The sequence below is a fragment of the Parasteatoda tepidariorum genome, chromosome 2 (assembly GCF_982258835.1).
Source record: "Parasteatoda tepidariorum strain Cologne lab strain chromosome 2, Ptep-v5.0, whole genome shotgun sequence".
NCBI lineage: Eukaryota > Metazoa > Arthropoda > Arachnida > Araneae > Theridiidae > Parasteatoda > Parasteatoda tepidariorum.
In genome coordinates, this window is record NC_141756.1 from 60,754,311 (window position 1) to 60,770,454 (window position 16,144).

The following is a 16,144-nucleotide window of genomic DNA, read 5'->3' on the forward strand; positions in this document are numbered from 1 at the left end:
TTGATAAAGTCATGTATATGGCAAAAAATTAAGAGTAATCTACAAGTTAATATATACAATTATTATTCACTATTCATTATACAACATTTAAAATTTTTGAACGTCATTTGAAAATTTTTGGTACAAAAGGTTAAACATGTTCAAATTACATTTATTATTACAATTTACAAAACGTGTGATAACAATACTGCCGTACAATTGAAAAAAAAAACAACGTAAGTGATTCATGGTTGTTTTCAGGAAAAGTGACTTGACAACTTTTCTTCTTCTATTGCTTATGCTATGAACGTTAAAATAGAATTTCAAAAAACTGATAAAACGAAATGCATTCTTGAAAAATGCATTTTTGCATTATGTAGCTTACTATATTAAGATGTCAAATATATAAAAATCTCAATTTTTAATTTTCTGTTGATTTTTCAATTGCACATCAGAATACTGCCTGCAAGACTAGAGGTTCCCAATATTTTTCGGCAACGGAAATCTAAATGATCAACTTTCTTTCGGCGGAACCCCGGCTTTTTAAATAAAGTATAATAAAGCAAAACTGAACGTTAAAGTCTAAGAAAGGTTATTTTTAAAATATTCAATTAGAGATTAATCATAATTAGTTTTATATTAGATTTTATGTTTGACAATTGAATTTGCAGTCCTTGTGTGCTATAGTATTTAGTTCGGTTATGAATTTGTTTTTGCTGTATATACATAAGCTGAAAATTAATAAAACTGGCCAAATTGTGGCTTACTACGAAATGAAAATTTAAAATAAATGCTGAAAATGGTTATTAAGGAAATATATTACTTTTTTAAAGCATTTAATTATTTTATTTTGATTTGATAAGCATGATAGGAAATACTAATGCAATATTTTATAAATGCTGGTTCTTTTTATAATTTATATTATAGAAATATCTTATATTCTTTCAGGAAATGCCATTTCTTTTTCAGTGAATGTAACTTGAAATAATTTTATAAAGGCAACTGAAATATTGAATAAATTATGAAATATGGCTTGTATCTAAATGTTATCAGAGCTTTTAAAACTCATCACTGGATGGTTAAAAGAAATGCTAACTCGCGGAATCCCTGTAACTGTTCCGCGGAACACCATGTGGGAACGGCTGGCTACACCATAGATTACAACATTCACAACATTTCAAATCAGCAAAATATGAATGAGGAATTCATTTCCTAAGGAAAAAAAACTTAAAAAAGAGAATGCGTACAGCAGAATTCGATGTGAGGATGCAAAATACACTTCTAAATATCAATAATGAAAAGTAATCTTTATTTTATTATCTTTTTGATGACAGATAACGATTAGAACCACCTGGAATAAAAAAAAGGTATCCTCTCACTCTTTATGAAAAATTTAGGATTTTCCTAATTCATTGAACAGTCTCATAAAAAAAAGTGATGATTTCTAACTTTTGTTATCCATTGATGCCTTGTCAAATGAAAAATGTTTGTTTTGAAAGTGCAGAAATGGTTAAAATCTACTGTTGGAGTGATTTTAGGAAAACTTTAAAAAAAACTATATATATATATATATATATATATATATATATATATATATATATATATATATATATATATATATATATATATATATATATATATATATATATATATATATATTTAATAGTATATTTTTGTTTTATGTATAATTAATTTAAGTTTATATTTTCGTTTCTACATTAAATATTCACATATTCACACCAGCATTTATTAAACTAAAAATTCTTTCTTCTCTTTTTTGCTCAAAATTTTGGAATAATTATCAATTAATATTCGAAATTTGTTTCTAAGCACTATTTCGAATAAAAATAATTTAAACTAATTGATATAGAAAACATATAAATGTACATTCCGAATAAATAAATAAAAGCTACCCTGAACCCAGGTGAAATATAACATTAGTTATATTTCACATTTGATGCGTAATCAATTCCTTTGAATCTGAAAATCAAAAGTCAGTTACGTAAAAAGAAATTTATTTATAGCTTTGATGCATTAAAAAGTCTTAAAGTAATCTCTGAAAAAGATACTCAAAAAGCGCCATAATTTAAAAGCTTTTTTTCAGTAATCATTTGTCATTCAATTTAATTAACTCTCATGACGGTGTAAATTTTTACGATACGGTTATAAATATATCTAACTGTACTATTTTGGCTAGAACATTTTTCAAGGCTAAATTTCGCTTATCTTTCTTTTTTTTCCATGTTATTCTCAATGTCACCACCCAAAATTATTAGTTTTAAAGTTCCTTACTTGTTCTTAACACAACAGTGAAGAAGAACGTGTTTTTGGGACATACAAATTCTGAAGTTTATATGGATCAATTAAGAACACAATCGAAAGTTAATAAATTTTCAAAAATATTCTTACTTACGAATAAATATATAACAAAATTAATTAAAAAAATCCAGCTTCTGAAATCAAAATTTTTAAAATGACGAGTGCACTGTAAAAAATTTCGTATCAAAATACGGTAAAAAATATAAGCCCTCTGAGTACTTGAACTTTTTTCCGCAAAATCCACTTTTACCGTAAAATTGTTCATAATTTTTACGGTTAACACCGTAAAAATTATGGTATAATATTTTATGGTAAAAATGGATCATACCATGATATAGAATTTACAGATTTTTAGAGCAATAATTGAATTGAAAGTTTCGTGATATCGAAGTATAAATATTGATTTTAGCTTAATCGGCAATTATTATAATTTATAGTGTGCTTAGATTTCATTTTGTAATTAAATGCTGCTAAAAATCGAAATATTTCTGCTATTTTTTTCTGTGATACATCAAATAATTTTTAAAATTCTCCTACACCTTACATTGTATAACAATTATCTAATTATATTCTTATAATAATTATCTAATTATATTCTTATAATAATTATACATAATATAATATTGTATAATAATAACATAATTTCTTAGGTATTTTACCTATTTATGCATTTTAATTTCATTTCATATCTAAACATTTAAGATTTTATTTACGGTGCATTTTTCTACGTTGAATCAAAATATACCAAAACAAAACCAATGGGACTAATAATACAAAAGAAAAAAAATTTAGTACTGTTACAAAATACAGTTTTATACTTACACCTCACTACGTGTCTGATATAACTTGATGGACAAGACAAGTATTGGTTCATATCTAGAGTTTTACTTTGATTCGAAAGAGTTAAGTTTATAAAACTAACTCTTCCGAAGTTATAAGAGTTTCAAGTATTTAAAATTTTACTTTTTCACTTATACTTTTATCCGTATAAAATCATTTAAAACCTTGAAACTAAGTATTAATTCAATACGGTTTACATTTAATTTTTTTTCAAACATAGCAAGAAAAATGCATGAGAAATAATGCCTGAACTGACTAAAGAGCCAGACTAATCCATTGCATAAATACACCTAATAGGTACTATTAAATAAATATAATATAAAAACTGCATAAATATAAAATAAATATAAAAAATAAGAAATAGATATTAAAATAAGTGTGAAAATAAAAATTGTACTTTTCATACATGAAATCTTTATATCTCTCAAAACTTCTGAGCTGTTATTCCTATCGATATGGTTTTGGTCCCATTCCAGTTTGTGTTAAACTTTCAATATTTTACTACCAATACTGTACAACACTGTACTACAATATTTTACTTCAAATACTATTGCTAGTTTCAATACCTTGCTTGGTGTATACAGGCGCAGATAGTTATAATTACAAATCTGCAGACTTCATACATAAAATTTTAATAACTTCTGAACTATTTGTCATATCGGCTTTGATTTGGTTTAATTCAATTCAGAGTAAAAAATCCATTTAGATTCTCGAGATAGGAGTTATTACAGCCGCGCAAATTGGTGTATCGAAAAATTGTACTTTTTTATGTTTCATTTTCACAAAAACAATTTTGACATTTGAATCATTAATCCCATTATCTTGATTATGATGTCAAATAATTCGGCGTAAATAATGCATTAAAACAGTGCCTCACTTATAGTAAAATATAATCCCCCCCCACTTATCTCCTCACTGAATTTTTATTTATTTATTTATTTTTTTTTGACATCGGAAGCGTCTTAATGAAGAATAAGGTTAAGACCAATAGTAACCGACCTACCCTCGAAGGAGTTTGCGGATAAGGGTTTCACCCGTTTGCACGTGACTAAACACTACCAAACTACAGAAAAGTAAAAGTACTAAATTAAAAAGATTAAAACATTAAAAAGGTTAATACAGCAATTTTGAATGTAGACTATGACTTATGTGAGTATATAAACTGTATCGAATTCTTCGTGTAAGCCAACATGTTGTAACCCGCATTTAAAATGATCTGATCATTGAAAAGCCTGAAAATATTTTTTGTTAATGTAAATATTGTAAAACAGGAAATAATAATTTATTGCAAAGGTATTTAGGTATTTATTGCAAAGAACTTCTTTCCTGAAATATTTAGAATATGTTTAAAAGAAATATGTAAAAAGAAATTCTCCGGTACTATGGAATTTGTTGAAAAATCTATGAATTATAATCTTAGATGACGATGCATCAATTAACGCGATATACTTCGCCGGGGGACTGATCAAATGACCTTTAAATTACCTTACTGTAGTTTTTGACACTGAATTTTGTTTTTTACTTATTTATTTTGTTGCAAAACCGTTATAACATTTCCAAAAAAAAACAAAAAAAATAAATAAATAAATAAAACAAATAAATAACTTGAGATTTATGAGAACATAAAATCAAGTTTAATTTTATTTATTGTGCGTTACTTTTTTGAATTAAGTCAGAATCAGGATGACATGATTTGAGTATTTTATATGTTATTACTGTCTACGCCTAGCATTAATTACGTGACACTGAATGCTTAGATTTTATACACTTTTTTTTTTGGCTTTGTCTCAAATGATACTTGAGAAAAAATATTGTTAGATGGTGTAAGTAAAGGCCGTGTAAGGATTATTATAATGTGAATAGAATGAGTGCATAACATGATAAAAAGAAAGGAAGAAGAAAATATCGCTTAAAAAATGCATGGAGTAAAATATACATGGCTTAAAATATGCATGGAGAATTTACAATTCTGTTTCGTAATGACGTAAAATGTCCATAATTCAGGTAATAAAAATCAAAAGATACTGTGTTTAAATTATTCATTTGGAAATTTTTCCGCTCATACGGTAACGGTTTATGTTTTAAGAATACTATATCTTGTTACCACACATTTAGTAAAAAGTACAAAACTGAAAAGTAAATTTCACCGAAAAAATGGTTTTTATGTCATGCTCCAAGGTATCGTGATAAAAATTTTACTACATTTACCAAATTTTATCACATGCTATATTATTTTAAATATTTTTAACCACATTTTAATGTTAATTTTATCAAAACCATTGCCAAAGCTCTTGTGTTAAAATTATCGAACTTTTTAGGTGTTCCCATAAAGGCAGAAATACGATAAACTTTGCAATATTTTGGTAGATTTGACCATATTTTTTTCTTAGTCTAAAATATGCCTTGTATGGTTTTATAGTCACTTATTTCTTTTATAGTCAATTAAGTCTTATAGTCACTTATTTGAGATTAAAATTGGTTACATATTACATAAAAACTTTTCATTTAACCACTTTTTAGATATATATTTATCCTGAAAATATTTTTCCTCTTTTCATTTTTTAAATACTTTACTTATTTTATGTTTATAAATTGTATTTTTTTAAATTCTAGTCACATAATACTACGAAAAAATGAGTTTTTTTAAAATCAGGATTAAACTTTAAAGCCCCAAAATTTTGACCTAAATTTATTATTTTTAAACAAAGTAGAAATAATTCAATACTAATAATGTTGGATACAAATCTTAAAGATTTATTGATGGCTAATAAATAATTTGTAGCATAAGCTTACATATTTTTATTTATATAAGCTGCCCATCTAAATGATATTAAGCTTACATAATGCTACAATTTAATTTGATAGTATTTGTAGTCTTAGGTAAGCAGATTTATGACATAATTGATTAAAACTTTCGTTATCACAGTTACTTTAGAAGCGTTATATAAAAGCTTTAAATGCCATTTCGCAATAGATAAAGCATCACTTTAAGCTATTTTTTTCAAAGCCAAATTTGTAATGATAGTAAATGAATTTAAACAGCTCTCAGTTTTTAATTATGAAACGAATACCTTTTTACTTAAAGAGTATAGAAATCTTTAAGATAATTTTACATGACACTTATGATTTAATTTGGATTTTAGACACTAATTTTAACTATTTCTTTACCATTTTGAATCGGAAGTGTGTGCTTGAAAATTAGTAGTTTTTTAGATTATTATTATAATTTTATTTTAATTCAAACATTAATTATGTCGAATGAAAAAGTTTAAAAGTAAACCTTGTTTTACACAACGTGTGAATTTTATGTAGAAAAAGAAAAATGCTTGCAATTGCTCAATTTTTTCTAGAATCTAATCGCAACAAAAGAGAGATTAACTAGAGAAATTTATTTGATTAATTATCAATAAATTAATTATAAATTAATTTAACAGTAAAAGATTTCAAACGTTCAAAGTAAAAGATTTTATTTATTTAATTTTTCTCTTATTATGTGCCATTAAAATAATAAGGTAATTTTCTTTGAATAGCTGTAAATATCTTTGAATACAACATTTTTAAGAGCAACATTCCCTATAAATAATCTATAAGTAAAATTAATAAATATTCTGGAATCTATTTAATCTGAATGTGGTAGTGGGAATTATTAAATGAGGCTTATATACTCTATATTTTATCTAGTCAACGTTAAAAAATACAACATAGCTGTGCAATTGAAAAAATAGCGTAAGTGCTTCACAATCAATTCAAAGCAACTAGACAACTTTTTTCTTTCCACTGCTAATGCTATCAACGCCAAAATTAAACTTCAGAAAATGAACGAAAAATTATTTTTTTTGCTTAGAAAAAGTTTAAAAAAATCAATATGTCGCTTATTTAAATTAAGACCTATATGTAGATTATCATAAAAAATACCTAATAAATAAAAATATCACTTTCGAATTTTTTGTCGCTTACGTTTATTTTTTCTATCATTCATTTAAAATACGAGTGTTATTGAAAAGCATATTAGCGTTATTTTAAATTTAAAAGCATACACCAAAAAATCTTTTGATAGCTGTGTTTTTCTACATTTTAACATTAGTATATTTTTTAGTATTTTCTATTGTTTTTTGCACTAGGGTAAAAAAGAAAATAATAAACAAAACAGTACTGATTAGCACAATGAAATCATGTACAGCACAATTTCAAAAGCTAAAATTTTTCCATTTTTTAAGATCTAAAATCTTATTTTTCCTTCTCGGTGGCTTTAGGAGCAGGAATTGTTTAGAATATAGTAGTAATTAGAATAAATTAGATTAAAATAGAAACATTTAGTTGCGCAACATGGAATCAACATGTGTTTTCACCGTAAATAAAAGGTATACGATTTTTTTTTTTTTTGCTGGCCTGGATGAAAAAAAACTTGTTCTAAAAATGTTTTTATTACAGCTTTCACTCTTGACATTTATTATATGAGCACTTTTCGCCCGCATTTTGTTCGTTCCAAAGCTTCCACTTGTGGGAAACTCCTAAAATAAAACCCTTCATAGACCACACATGCGCGGTAAACGAACTCTCAGGATGATGCAATACATGAATAATGAAATGCCGGCAGTGAGTTCTTTAACCGACTGGACACGCAACCATTTTGTAATTCATCTCTGTAAAACTGACCAGTTAAACGTTTCTGATATTTCCATGAACGTAAAAGCTTATTTCTCGTTTAAATTGCAATATGCCTGAAAATAATCAATATTCTAAAGTGTTGTGTTTTCCTGAAATGCAAAAGAACAAGGATGACATTTCAACTCAGAGACATCTAGCGGTGACTTCCAGTGAAGAAGCGGCGAGTGTAATTCCATTGCTTTCACCAGATGATAGTATAAATCAAAAGTAAGGTCTTTGTAAAGTTAAAAAGTTTAAAAAGTTATTTAGGTTTAGAAAAAATAAATATGAATCACTCAATTCCTAAAGTGAAATTCACAAGGGTGGGATTAACGTAAATATTTTTTAATGACTTTTTTTCCTCGATAGAATAATTCAACTTAAAATTATGACTGCACGGGAAGACAAAAATGCAGCTTCTGAAGTCTTAAATAATTTGTTTTTTTTTTTTATGGAAAAATTTGCTCACGGATCTCCTATAAAGCGCAGTTGAAGTCAATAATTTATCTCGAAATACTTAATCGGTGGGAGAGAAAGCAGCCTCACTTTTCATTAAAATTCCAAAAATAAATTATTTTCGTATTGTTTATGAAAAAAATACTATAGATGAGTTTGAAACAAAAAGGAAAAAAAAAATTTTAATACAGGTTCCCTGTTTTGAAAAAAAAATTGTTGTTTAGCGACAACAGTTTTATATCCCTACATAATTTTTTTAAAAAAAATTGTAAATCAGAATTAGTTTTTATTTAATTAGAGCTACTAGTTGAAAAAATGTAAATCTGTGTAAAACATGAGCTCTGCTACTGCATGTAGTCAGTGTGAGTTTTATCTATTTGTCATTTATTTATTTTCGTATAAATCACTATATATTTGTAGATATTTGGTTACCCATATAATAATTAGGATTTATTTTCTTAGAGAGCTGAACTATTTATTATACTTGCAAAAAATTGATATTTTTTTACACTTTTGCACACTTTTCCCTAGTAATATTTATTTATTTACTTATTATTTTTTTTAAAATTACTAACGTCTAAGTTTTATCGTTAAACGCACGAGAAAGAGAGGGAATTTTTGAATTAGGCACACACATTTTGCCATTGTTTCGTATCAACTCATGGCACGTATTGCAGTTCGCTGAAATTTATAAATTTATGTAGAGAGATAAATATCATAAATATAAATTGAGAGAAAAATATAATGATTTTTACAAAGATATGTTTCTCGCTAGTTAACCCTTTCACGCAGCAAAAGGGACGCTGATGTCATATTTTTGTATTTTTTTCGGTCGCTTTAATTACATGAAAAAATATAATTTGGTACTTTTTAATCATGAAAAACAGCTATGATTACTAATAAAATCTGTTAGATAAACGGAATTTAAAAAAAATTCTGATTCTGATATTTTCCTTTTGCCCACTACGGCTTGAGAGAAATACAATTTCGGAAAAATTAAAAAACGTTTTATGTTTTAAAAAGTTCTCTTTTTTTCTTGATCATTTATTTTATTTTAAATGTTTTTATTCTCCCTCATCCCTACCTGGCTAACGTTTAGATAAATCCAATCATAAAAAAAAATATTTGAAGAAAAATATATTATAAAAATTAAAAAAATATATCCCGTCAACTTACAAATTAGAAAGTATTCCTTAGGTTAAATTCCAGTCCATTTAGTCTAAATATTTTTTATATGAAAATTTAATTAGTGATAAAAATTTTTATACTATATAACAATTTTTTTAAAACTTAGTCAGCACAGATGAAATTGCAAACTCTCATTTAAAAAATAAATGAGCATTTAAAAAATAAATGACATTAATAATTAGATGTTATATTTTATAAGTGATTGCCTGCAACGACAGATTTACTGATCAAAATATAAAGCAAAGTATAATAATGAGTAAGAATTTAATGATACGAGCAAATTAAAATATTTTTCGCAACATTTGAAACGCTGGAGAGAAGTTTCAAATATAGATTTCTTTAACTATTCCTATAACTATCACATAACCAGAAAGCGTTTTAAAAATTATCAGTATTAAACTTTGATATATATGAGTCAGACATACTAGGAAAGAGAATATTGATCCTTATTTTTCGGAACGTTGTCAATTGTATTCTCGGTTTATTCTCAGTAAAATTAGTTATTTTTTGAGGAGTAACAGCAGGATTGTTATTCACAAATATATAACAGATTTGCTTACTTTTAAGAAATTTTGTACAAAATTAAATGTTATAGACACGTTGATAAGAAAACAAACAGTGTGAATACAGGATATTCTCAAGGAATGTTTTTATTACTCGGAAGTTCCACCACTCGCTTGTCTCAAAAACCGTGTGATTTCCTTAAAAGTCAGTATTTTTTTTTAAAGATAATTTTGCTTGTAGCTTATTATATTTATTGTATGTAAGAAAATTTTATCAATTTGTTATTTATGATTCAGCATGTCAAATTTCAACTTTGAATCCTTCCTTTTTTCCTGTGAGCTGCAGAGCGGATCGCATGATATTTTTTACAACAAGTTTATTAATTAGTAATTCTCGAACTATTTATTGATCTTTAATTTTTTTTATTGCACCATACTCTCTGAATTTTGTTCTACACACCTATGTAATTTCAAATTCCTAGTGCAGTTTTTGCCTTTAAAAACAAAATGTATCGTTAAATTGAGAACCGAAAACAGCGATGGAGCATGCGATTTTTTAGTAAAAAATTTTCCATAAGATTTATAGAAAGAGTTTTATCTTTCTAAAAAAATAGTTCGTTTGCTTTCGAAATGTAATATTTTTACTCGTTGTTATTTTCTTTATTGTATAGTAACACACTAATATTTTTTACTAGGCGTGTAAAAAGTTTATTTCTGTTATTAAGAAAACTGCGCACTAAGCAGCGCCTGCATTAAAGCAAACCTGTTCGTAATAAAAATGACTTTCTTAACTTCCATCAAACCCTCTCCATTTCTTAATCAATAGTCCTATCAAGGAGAAAAAAAAAAGGAAGTTAAGATGTGTAAATAGGTACAAGTCTAACATTGCACTTCATGTATATTGGGCTTTAACTATATATTGGCTTATATTGGGCTTTAACTTTTAACTGTTGTATTGTTTTAATTATCAGTCTACGATCTCCAATTTAGTTTCATTCAAAAGAATAACTCATTTGTCACCACGCAAAATAAAATAATACGCATTGGTTATAAGTTTCTCCACCATTTGTCTGTTCTAATTCTTTCCTGAAAATTCCGATGTGTGAGGTCATTTAACTTTTTAAAAAATTTTTAAAAGCAGGGTACTTAGCAGTTTGACACTGAGTGTTTTTTTTTGTATGCCAGAGTTTTGACGATTTGTGAGCTATCTTTACTAAAATATGCTCAAAATTATACAAAATACAGTTATAAGACAGATTTTAACAATAAAAAACAATATAAAAAGTTAGAAAATCCTTAAATTACATATAAAGGAAAGCAAATGACCATATTACACCCTTCTAGACTGGATTAACTTTAGTTCCTTTAAATATATAAAGGGTAAAGTATGCAACCTTCATTGTTAAAAAGTGAAAAAGGTTTGTGTAATTTTTTGAAGGTAAAAAACACTTACGAAGAATACAAAAGTCAATGTTTTAATAAGAGTACCAAACATTTTACTCCATCATTATGCTCTCAGAGAAGTTATTTATATTTAGGATTCATAAATTGAATTAATATAACTCTTTTGCAGTCGCTGCAGGCCTTCACCTCTTAAACTACCCCACAGAAGAGGATTTGTATTCTTTTAATGCCATAGAAATAACAAAAACTATTCAAGCACACCATGAAATATGATTCAATAAAGGATACGACACCAACCAACCATATAACTCTTTATTAATGTTTTTATCTATTTTGTAAACAAACAAATGCTATTTTTTTAATGTCAGATATCAAAATTAAATGCGACTAAACTAAAATGTGCGGATATTGATAAATAAAAAAAACATCGCATTAAAAGAGTTAAGCAAGCACTTATGACTATTGTTTCGGTATTTTTTAAAAAATAATATCACCATTTTAATCATATTTTGCCAGCAAACCATATATGGAACTGTTATGTTACAGTTCCATATATGGATATAAACTATATATGGAACTGTAAACCATATATGGAACTGTAAACCATGTATGGAACTGTTTGTTTTTACGAGCATATTTGGTATGGTTTGCTGCGTCATATATGGTAGAAATGAACTTTAAAAAAGTCAGGGAATCCCTCTCCACGCAAATACCATATTTCCGTTGTAGAATATTTCCTTATTCGGAAGTTTTACCTTCGTTTAAAAATATTCGTTATGTTCACATTAAATTTTTTCTTCTTTCGTTCTTCATTTTCTTTGTCTCAATCTCTCAGGGGCTATACATATATCTGTTTTATGAAAAGCTCATAAACTTGAAAGTATCCGTTTCCTCGTCATTGAAATAATAGTAATAAAAATAAACATTCCTTGAAAGTGAACCTGGTATTATTTGATATCGATAAGTGCAGGAGAGTTGACAGTTCGAGAGAGTTAATCTGTGTTTCTTGAAAAGCTGAGGAACTTAAAAATATCAGTTACTTTGTCATTGAAATAATAATAATAAATGATGCGTTCCTTAAAAGGGAACTTGGTATAATTTGATACCAGTAAGTATGGGAGAGTTATTGCTTAGAGAGAGTTAATCTATGGTTTTTGAAAAACTCCACTTTAAATAACATAATATACTGAAACAATAATGTTCATAAAAAATTTTTTTTTTTTTCATGCAATTTTATAATATAGTTTTTGTTGGAAATAAAAAAAAATGTGTAGTGAATTCCACTTACATTCATATCAAATTGAATTTAAAATATATATTCATATTTTTATAAATATAAACGTTTCTACAGTCAAACCCCGTTATAGTGAATGTAAGAGTTAAATAAAAATATTTATATTGGTGCGTATAAAGTAAAGTAAAGTTATTTGTGTAATTGTAATTAATAGATTGGAATATTTGGTATATGTACTAGTAATTGGATATAGTCATGATTAAAAAATTAGTTAAATGATTGAAACGTCGTGATAAATATAATTAAGGCCGAAATATATGAAAGGGTAATTAAATTGAATTAAGGGGGGAATGTGATCGTTAAGGAAAGTGGTAATACAATGCTAATGTGGGATAACAATAACCCAATAGGTCCAAAGGGTCACAAAGTGTGAGGTTTGAACAAATTGGATAATTTGGTATCACCGAATTTAGAATAAGGGTGAAACTAAAAATAATTAAAGACAAAAAGATAAAGAAACAAGGTCATGCTATATCCAGATATAAGTATTTAAGATAAATGGAGTAAATTGATGTTTCCAATATTATCAAGAATACAATGCCCAAAACAATAATAAAAGGGTACTCACCATACACACATAGGAGAATATGATAAATCATGAAAATAGAGGCAAATAAATTCTCCAGCACAAGATTAAATTATTAGCATATCATTTTATTTAGTAACATACATCTTTCACCACATCTACCAACACAAGAAAGACATTTTATTGAAATGGGTGACGGGAGAATTAAAACACAGAAGGCGTCATAGATAAAAATAAAATATAAAAGAACGAGTAATTTAAAGGTTAATATAAATATGGAAAGAAAGCTTAAATTCAAGATGGGTTTTTTTTTTAATATGTTAAAAAAAATTAAAAGTATAAAAATGTTGATTTTAAATTTTACAGAAATTTATTACAGCTATGGATTTAATTTAAAAATAAAAGTTAAGAAAAAATGTAAAAAGAAATCCCTCGATACGGACCGAAGTCCGCATCTCGAAAAAAAAGAACATGCAAGGAAGAAGCCAACAGAGAATCAGCTCCAAGTCACTTAAAAATTCCTTAACTGGGGTAGACCGGAAAAACTACGACCAATTAAATTTAAAGAGGCGGAGATTTTGAAATTTAAAGTAAAGAGATTGGTTAGTTAGCCCCCCTAAAATTAAAGGAAGAAAAAGAAAGGCGTGAGTAGAGGGGTTGGTTGACTTTCCCCACAGGAAGTGCGATGACCGCAACGACCGTGAGAAAGGTCAACAAGAAAGTTAAAAATAAAATTGCCAAATTGAAAAAAAGAATAACGTTTACAGAAAAATTAAAGGTTAAGTAAAATTAGAAATTAAAATTGTCACATTACATTAAGTGTAAATGTGACAATACCCGGACAGACCGGAAATTTTTATAAAATTTTCGAAGCCGTAAGAAAATTTTAATTCAAACAAAAAATAAGTAAAAATCAAAATATAAGAATTTTCCTCAATACAAGAAAAAAATGTTCCAAAAAGTTTGAAACAAAAAATTTGCCTAAAATTCAAAATAACGAAAAAATAAAAAAAATTTTTTAATAAAAATAGATACCATAAAATAAAATTCAAAACTTAGCATAAAAGGTAAAAGTAGAAAAAGATAAAATTGGAAAAAGAGTCACCCATTTCTGTACACAGCACTGAATTTCTGTACATAGCTAACAACAATTGTTACAGGCAAAAATCTGATATGTTAACATAACTCTTTGACGACACTGGAACGAAAAAACACAAAACAGCAGTAATAGTTCATTTAAGCACAAAAAAAAAAACAATTTAAATCAACAGTAAATAACAGGTGATTATATGGTGAGCAAATATTGTTAAGGGCAACAAATTGGAAACATCAGTGAAAGTTTAAAAAAAATTAATACATGGATCTCAAACATATTGTGACGCAACTAAAGCGAGGAAGAAAAAAACGAATAAGGCCAAATAAAACAAAAAAATGTAAAGACAATTACTAATAAATGTCAATTAAAATGACATAAAAGGAATAATAACATTAAATTGGAATCAAAAGTAAAATTCGATTGCATTTTGCAATAAATAAACAATTTGTCAATTAGTAATATCAACATAATTATGAAATTTTGATTGGAAACGTCGTGTAGAACGCACTATGTTTGAGATAATCATACATTAAATTCATTGATCATAAAATATGTGAACCAAAAATACGCTAAACCGAATTAATGTTAACCATACACTCTAATAAAAATAAAAATTAATAAGATATTGTGATAAAAGGATTGAAGAGAAAAATTGTTCATTAATTAGCAATATAACATTCAAATTGCTGACACAAAACTAAGTGCTTAAAATGAGTAAAATAAATTAAGAATTATTCTCATATTCATGAATATAAGGTTTAACATATAATATAAAGAACATCTTATCTAAGAAGCATCTCATTTACTGATAAAAAATGATCGCAATTAATTAAATTGCAAGTTGAGAATAACAAGTATTGTACATTAAAGTCTCAAAGTTTATTGTGTGATTGATAAGTCTATCTTTTCAAAAAAAGTCTCAGCTTGAAAAGGAAGATAAGAGAAATATCTTTCCTTTTCTTTTAAGGAAGTGTGGGTGAGGGGGGGATTTTCTTGACTCTGTCTTATTGAAGGTGACACACAGGGTTCTGATGGTCACTCTCGGTAGCAGGTGGCAGAAGTACCATCTTATCTCGTCATTCGATCCTTTTCTCCACAGGACTCTCCCTTCAACCTTGGGCATGTGAGGAAGGCTTTCCCTTCTGCAGGTGTTTTCCCCAATTAACGGAATTCCCAAGAAGTTGAAACAGGAATCGACTAGGATCCCTGCAACATCCTGTCCATCCTGTCAAAGATGCAATAAAAATCCGTCTATGCACTCCAGAGCAAGTGGTGAAATTCATGCAGTGTGGGAATTTAAATGTACAGTGATTTTTCTTTCACCCCATGACCTTATCGTACGGGACAGTGTCCTTGAACACTTAGATAAGTGTTGAGTTCAACAAAACGGGACTTGAAAGTGGGGGTTCAAAAGTTATTCATCAGAGGGGAGATTCTTCTTCTTGAAATTCTCAGAGCATGGAATGATGAGGAATAAAATAGGAAATTGTCCATTTAACACATAAATGCTTAATAAGAGAACCTTTGTATCAAGATCAGTAATTGCGATAAAGTGATAAATTATAAAAATACATTCATTAAATTATTGCAATTTATGCAAAATATAAAAATATTGATTGTGATCAAACAAACAAAAAAAAATTATGAAATATCAAGTACCTTAAGTTCTGTACAACATAAAATTGAAGATAAGAAATTGATTTGAAAGTAGATTAACTAAATTGTTTAAGAGACAGAGTGTATGGTCAAGTACATTAAATATTATTCATAGCAATCACATTTACAAAGAATTCGCAAAATTCATGATAAACACAGTTAAAAAAAATGATTGGTAGTGACATTAATTTATTAAATTTGAGATTATTATTATTATATAAATTTAATGATGCATT

At 27.0% G+C, this 16,144-nt stretch overlaps 1 protein-coding gene across 2 annotated transcripts in view; it reads left to right on the top strand.

Annotated features, from left to right (window-relative positions):
* Window positions 1-7,699: 7,699 nt before the first annotated feature.
* The window catches only part of LOC107453350 (ATP-dependent translocase ABCB1), a 71,728-nt gene continuing 63,283 nt past the window's right edge, over window positions 7,700-16,144 (top strand). For both annotated transcript variants that reach the window (XR_011636155.2, XM_071177577.2), the window contains exon 1: window positions 7,700-8,013. Coding sequence is in view for 1 of the 2 variants with exons in the window: in XM_071177577.2 (XP_071033678.2) it covers window positions 7,856-8,013 (158 nt within the window). In the remaining variant the exon portion in view is untranslated. The remainder of the gene's footprint in view (window positions 8,014-16,144) is intronic.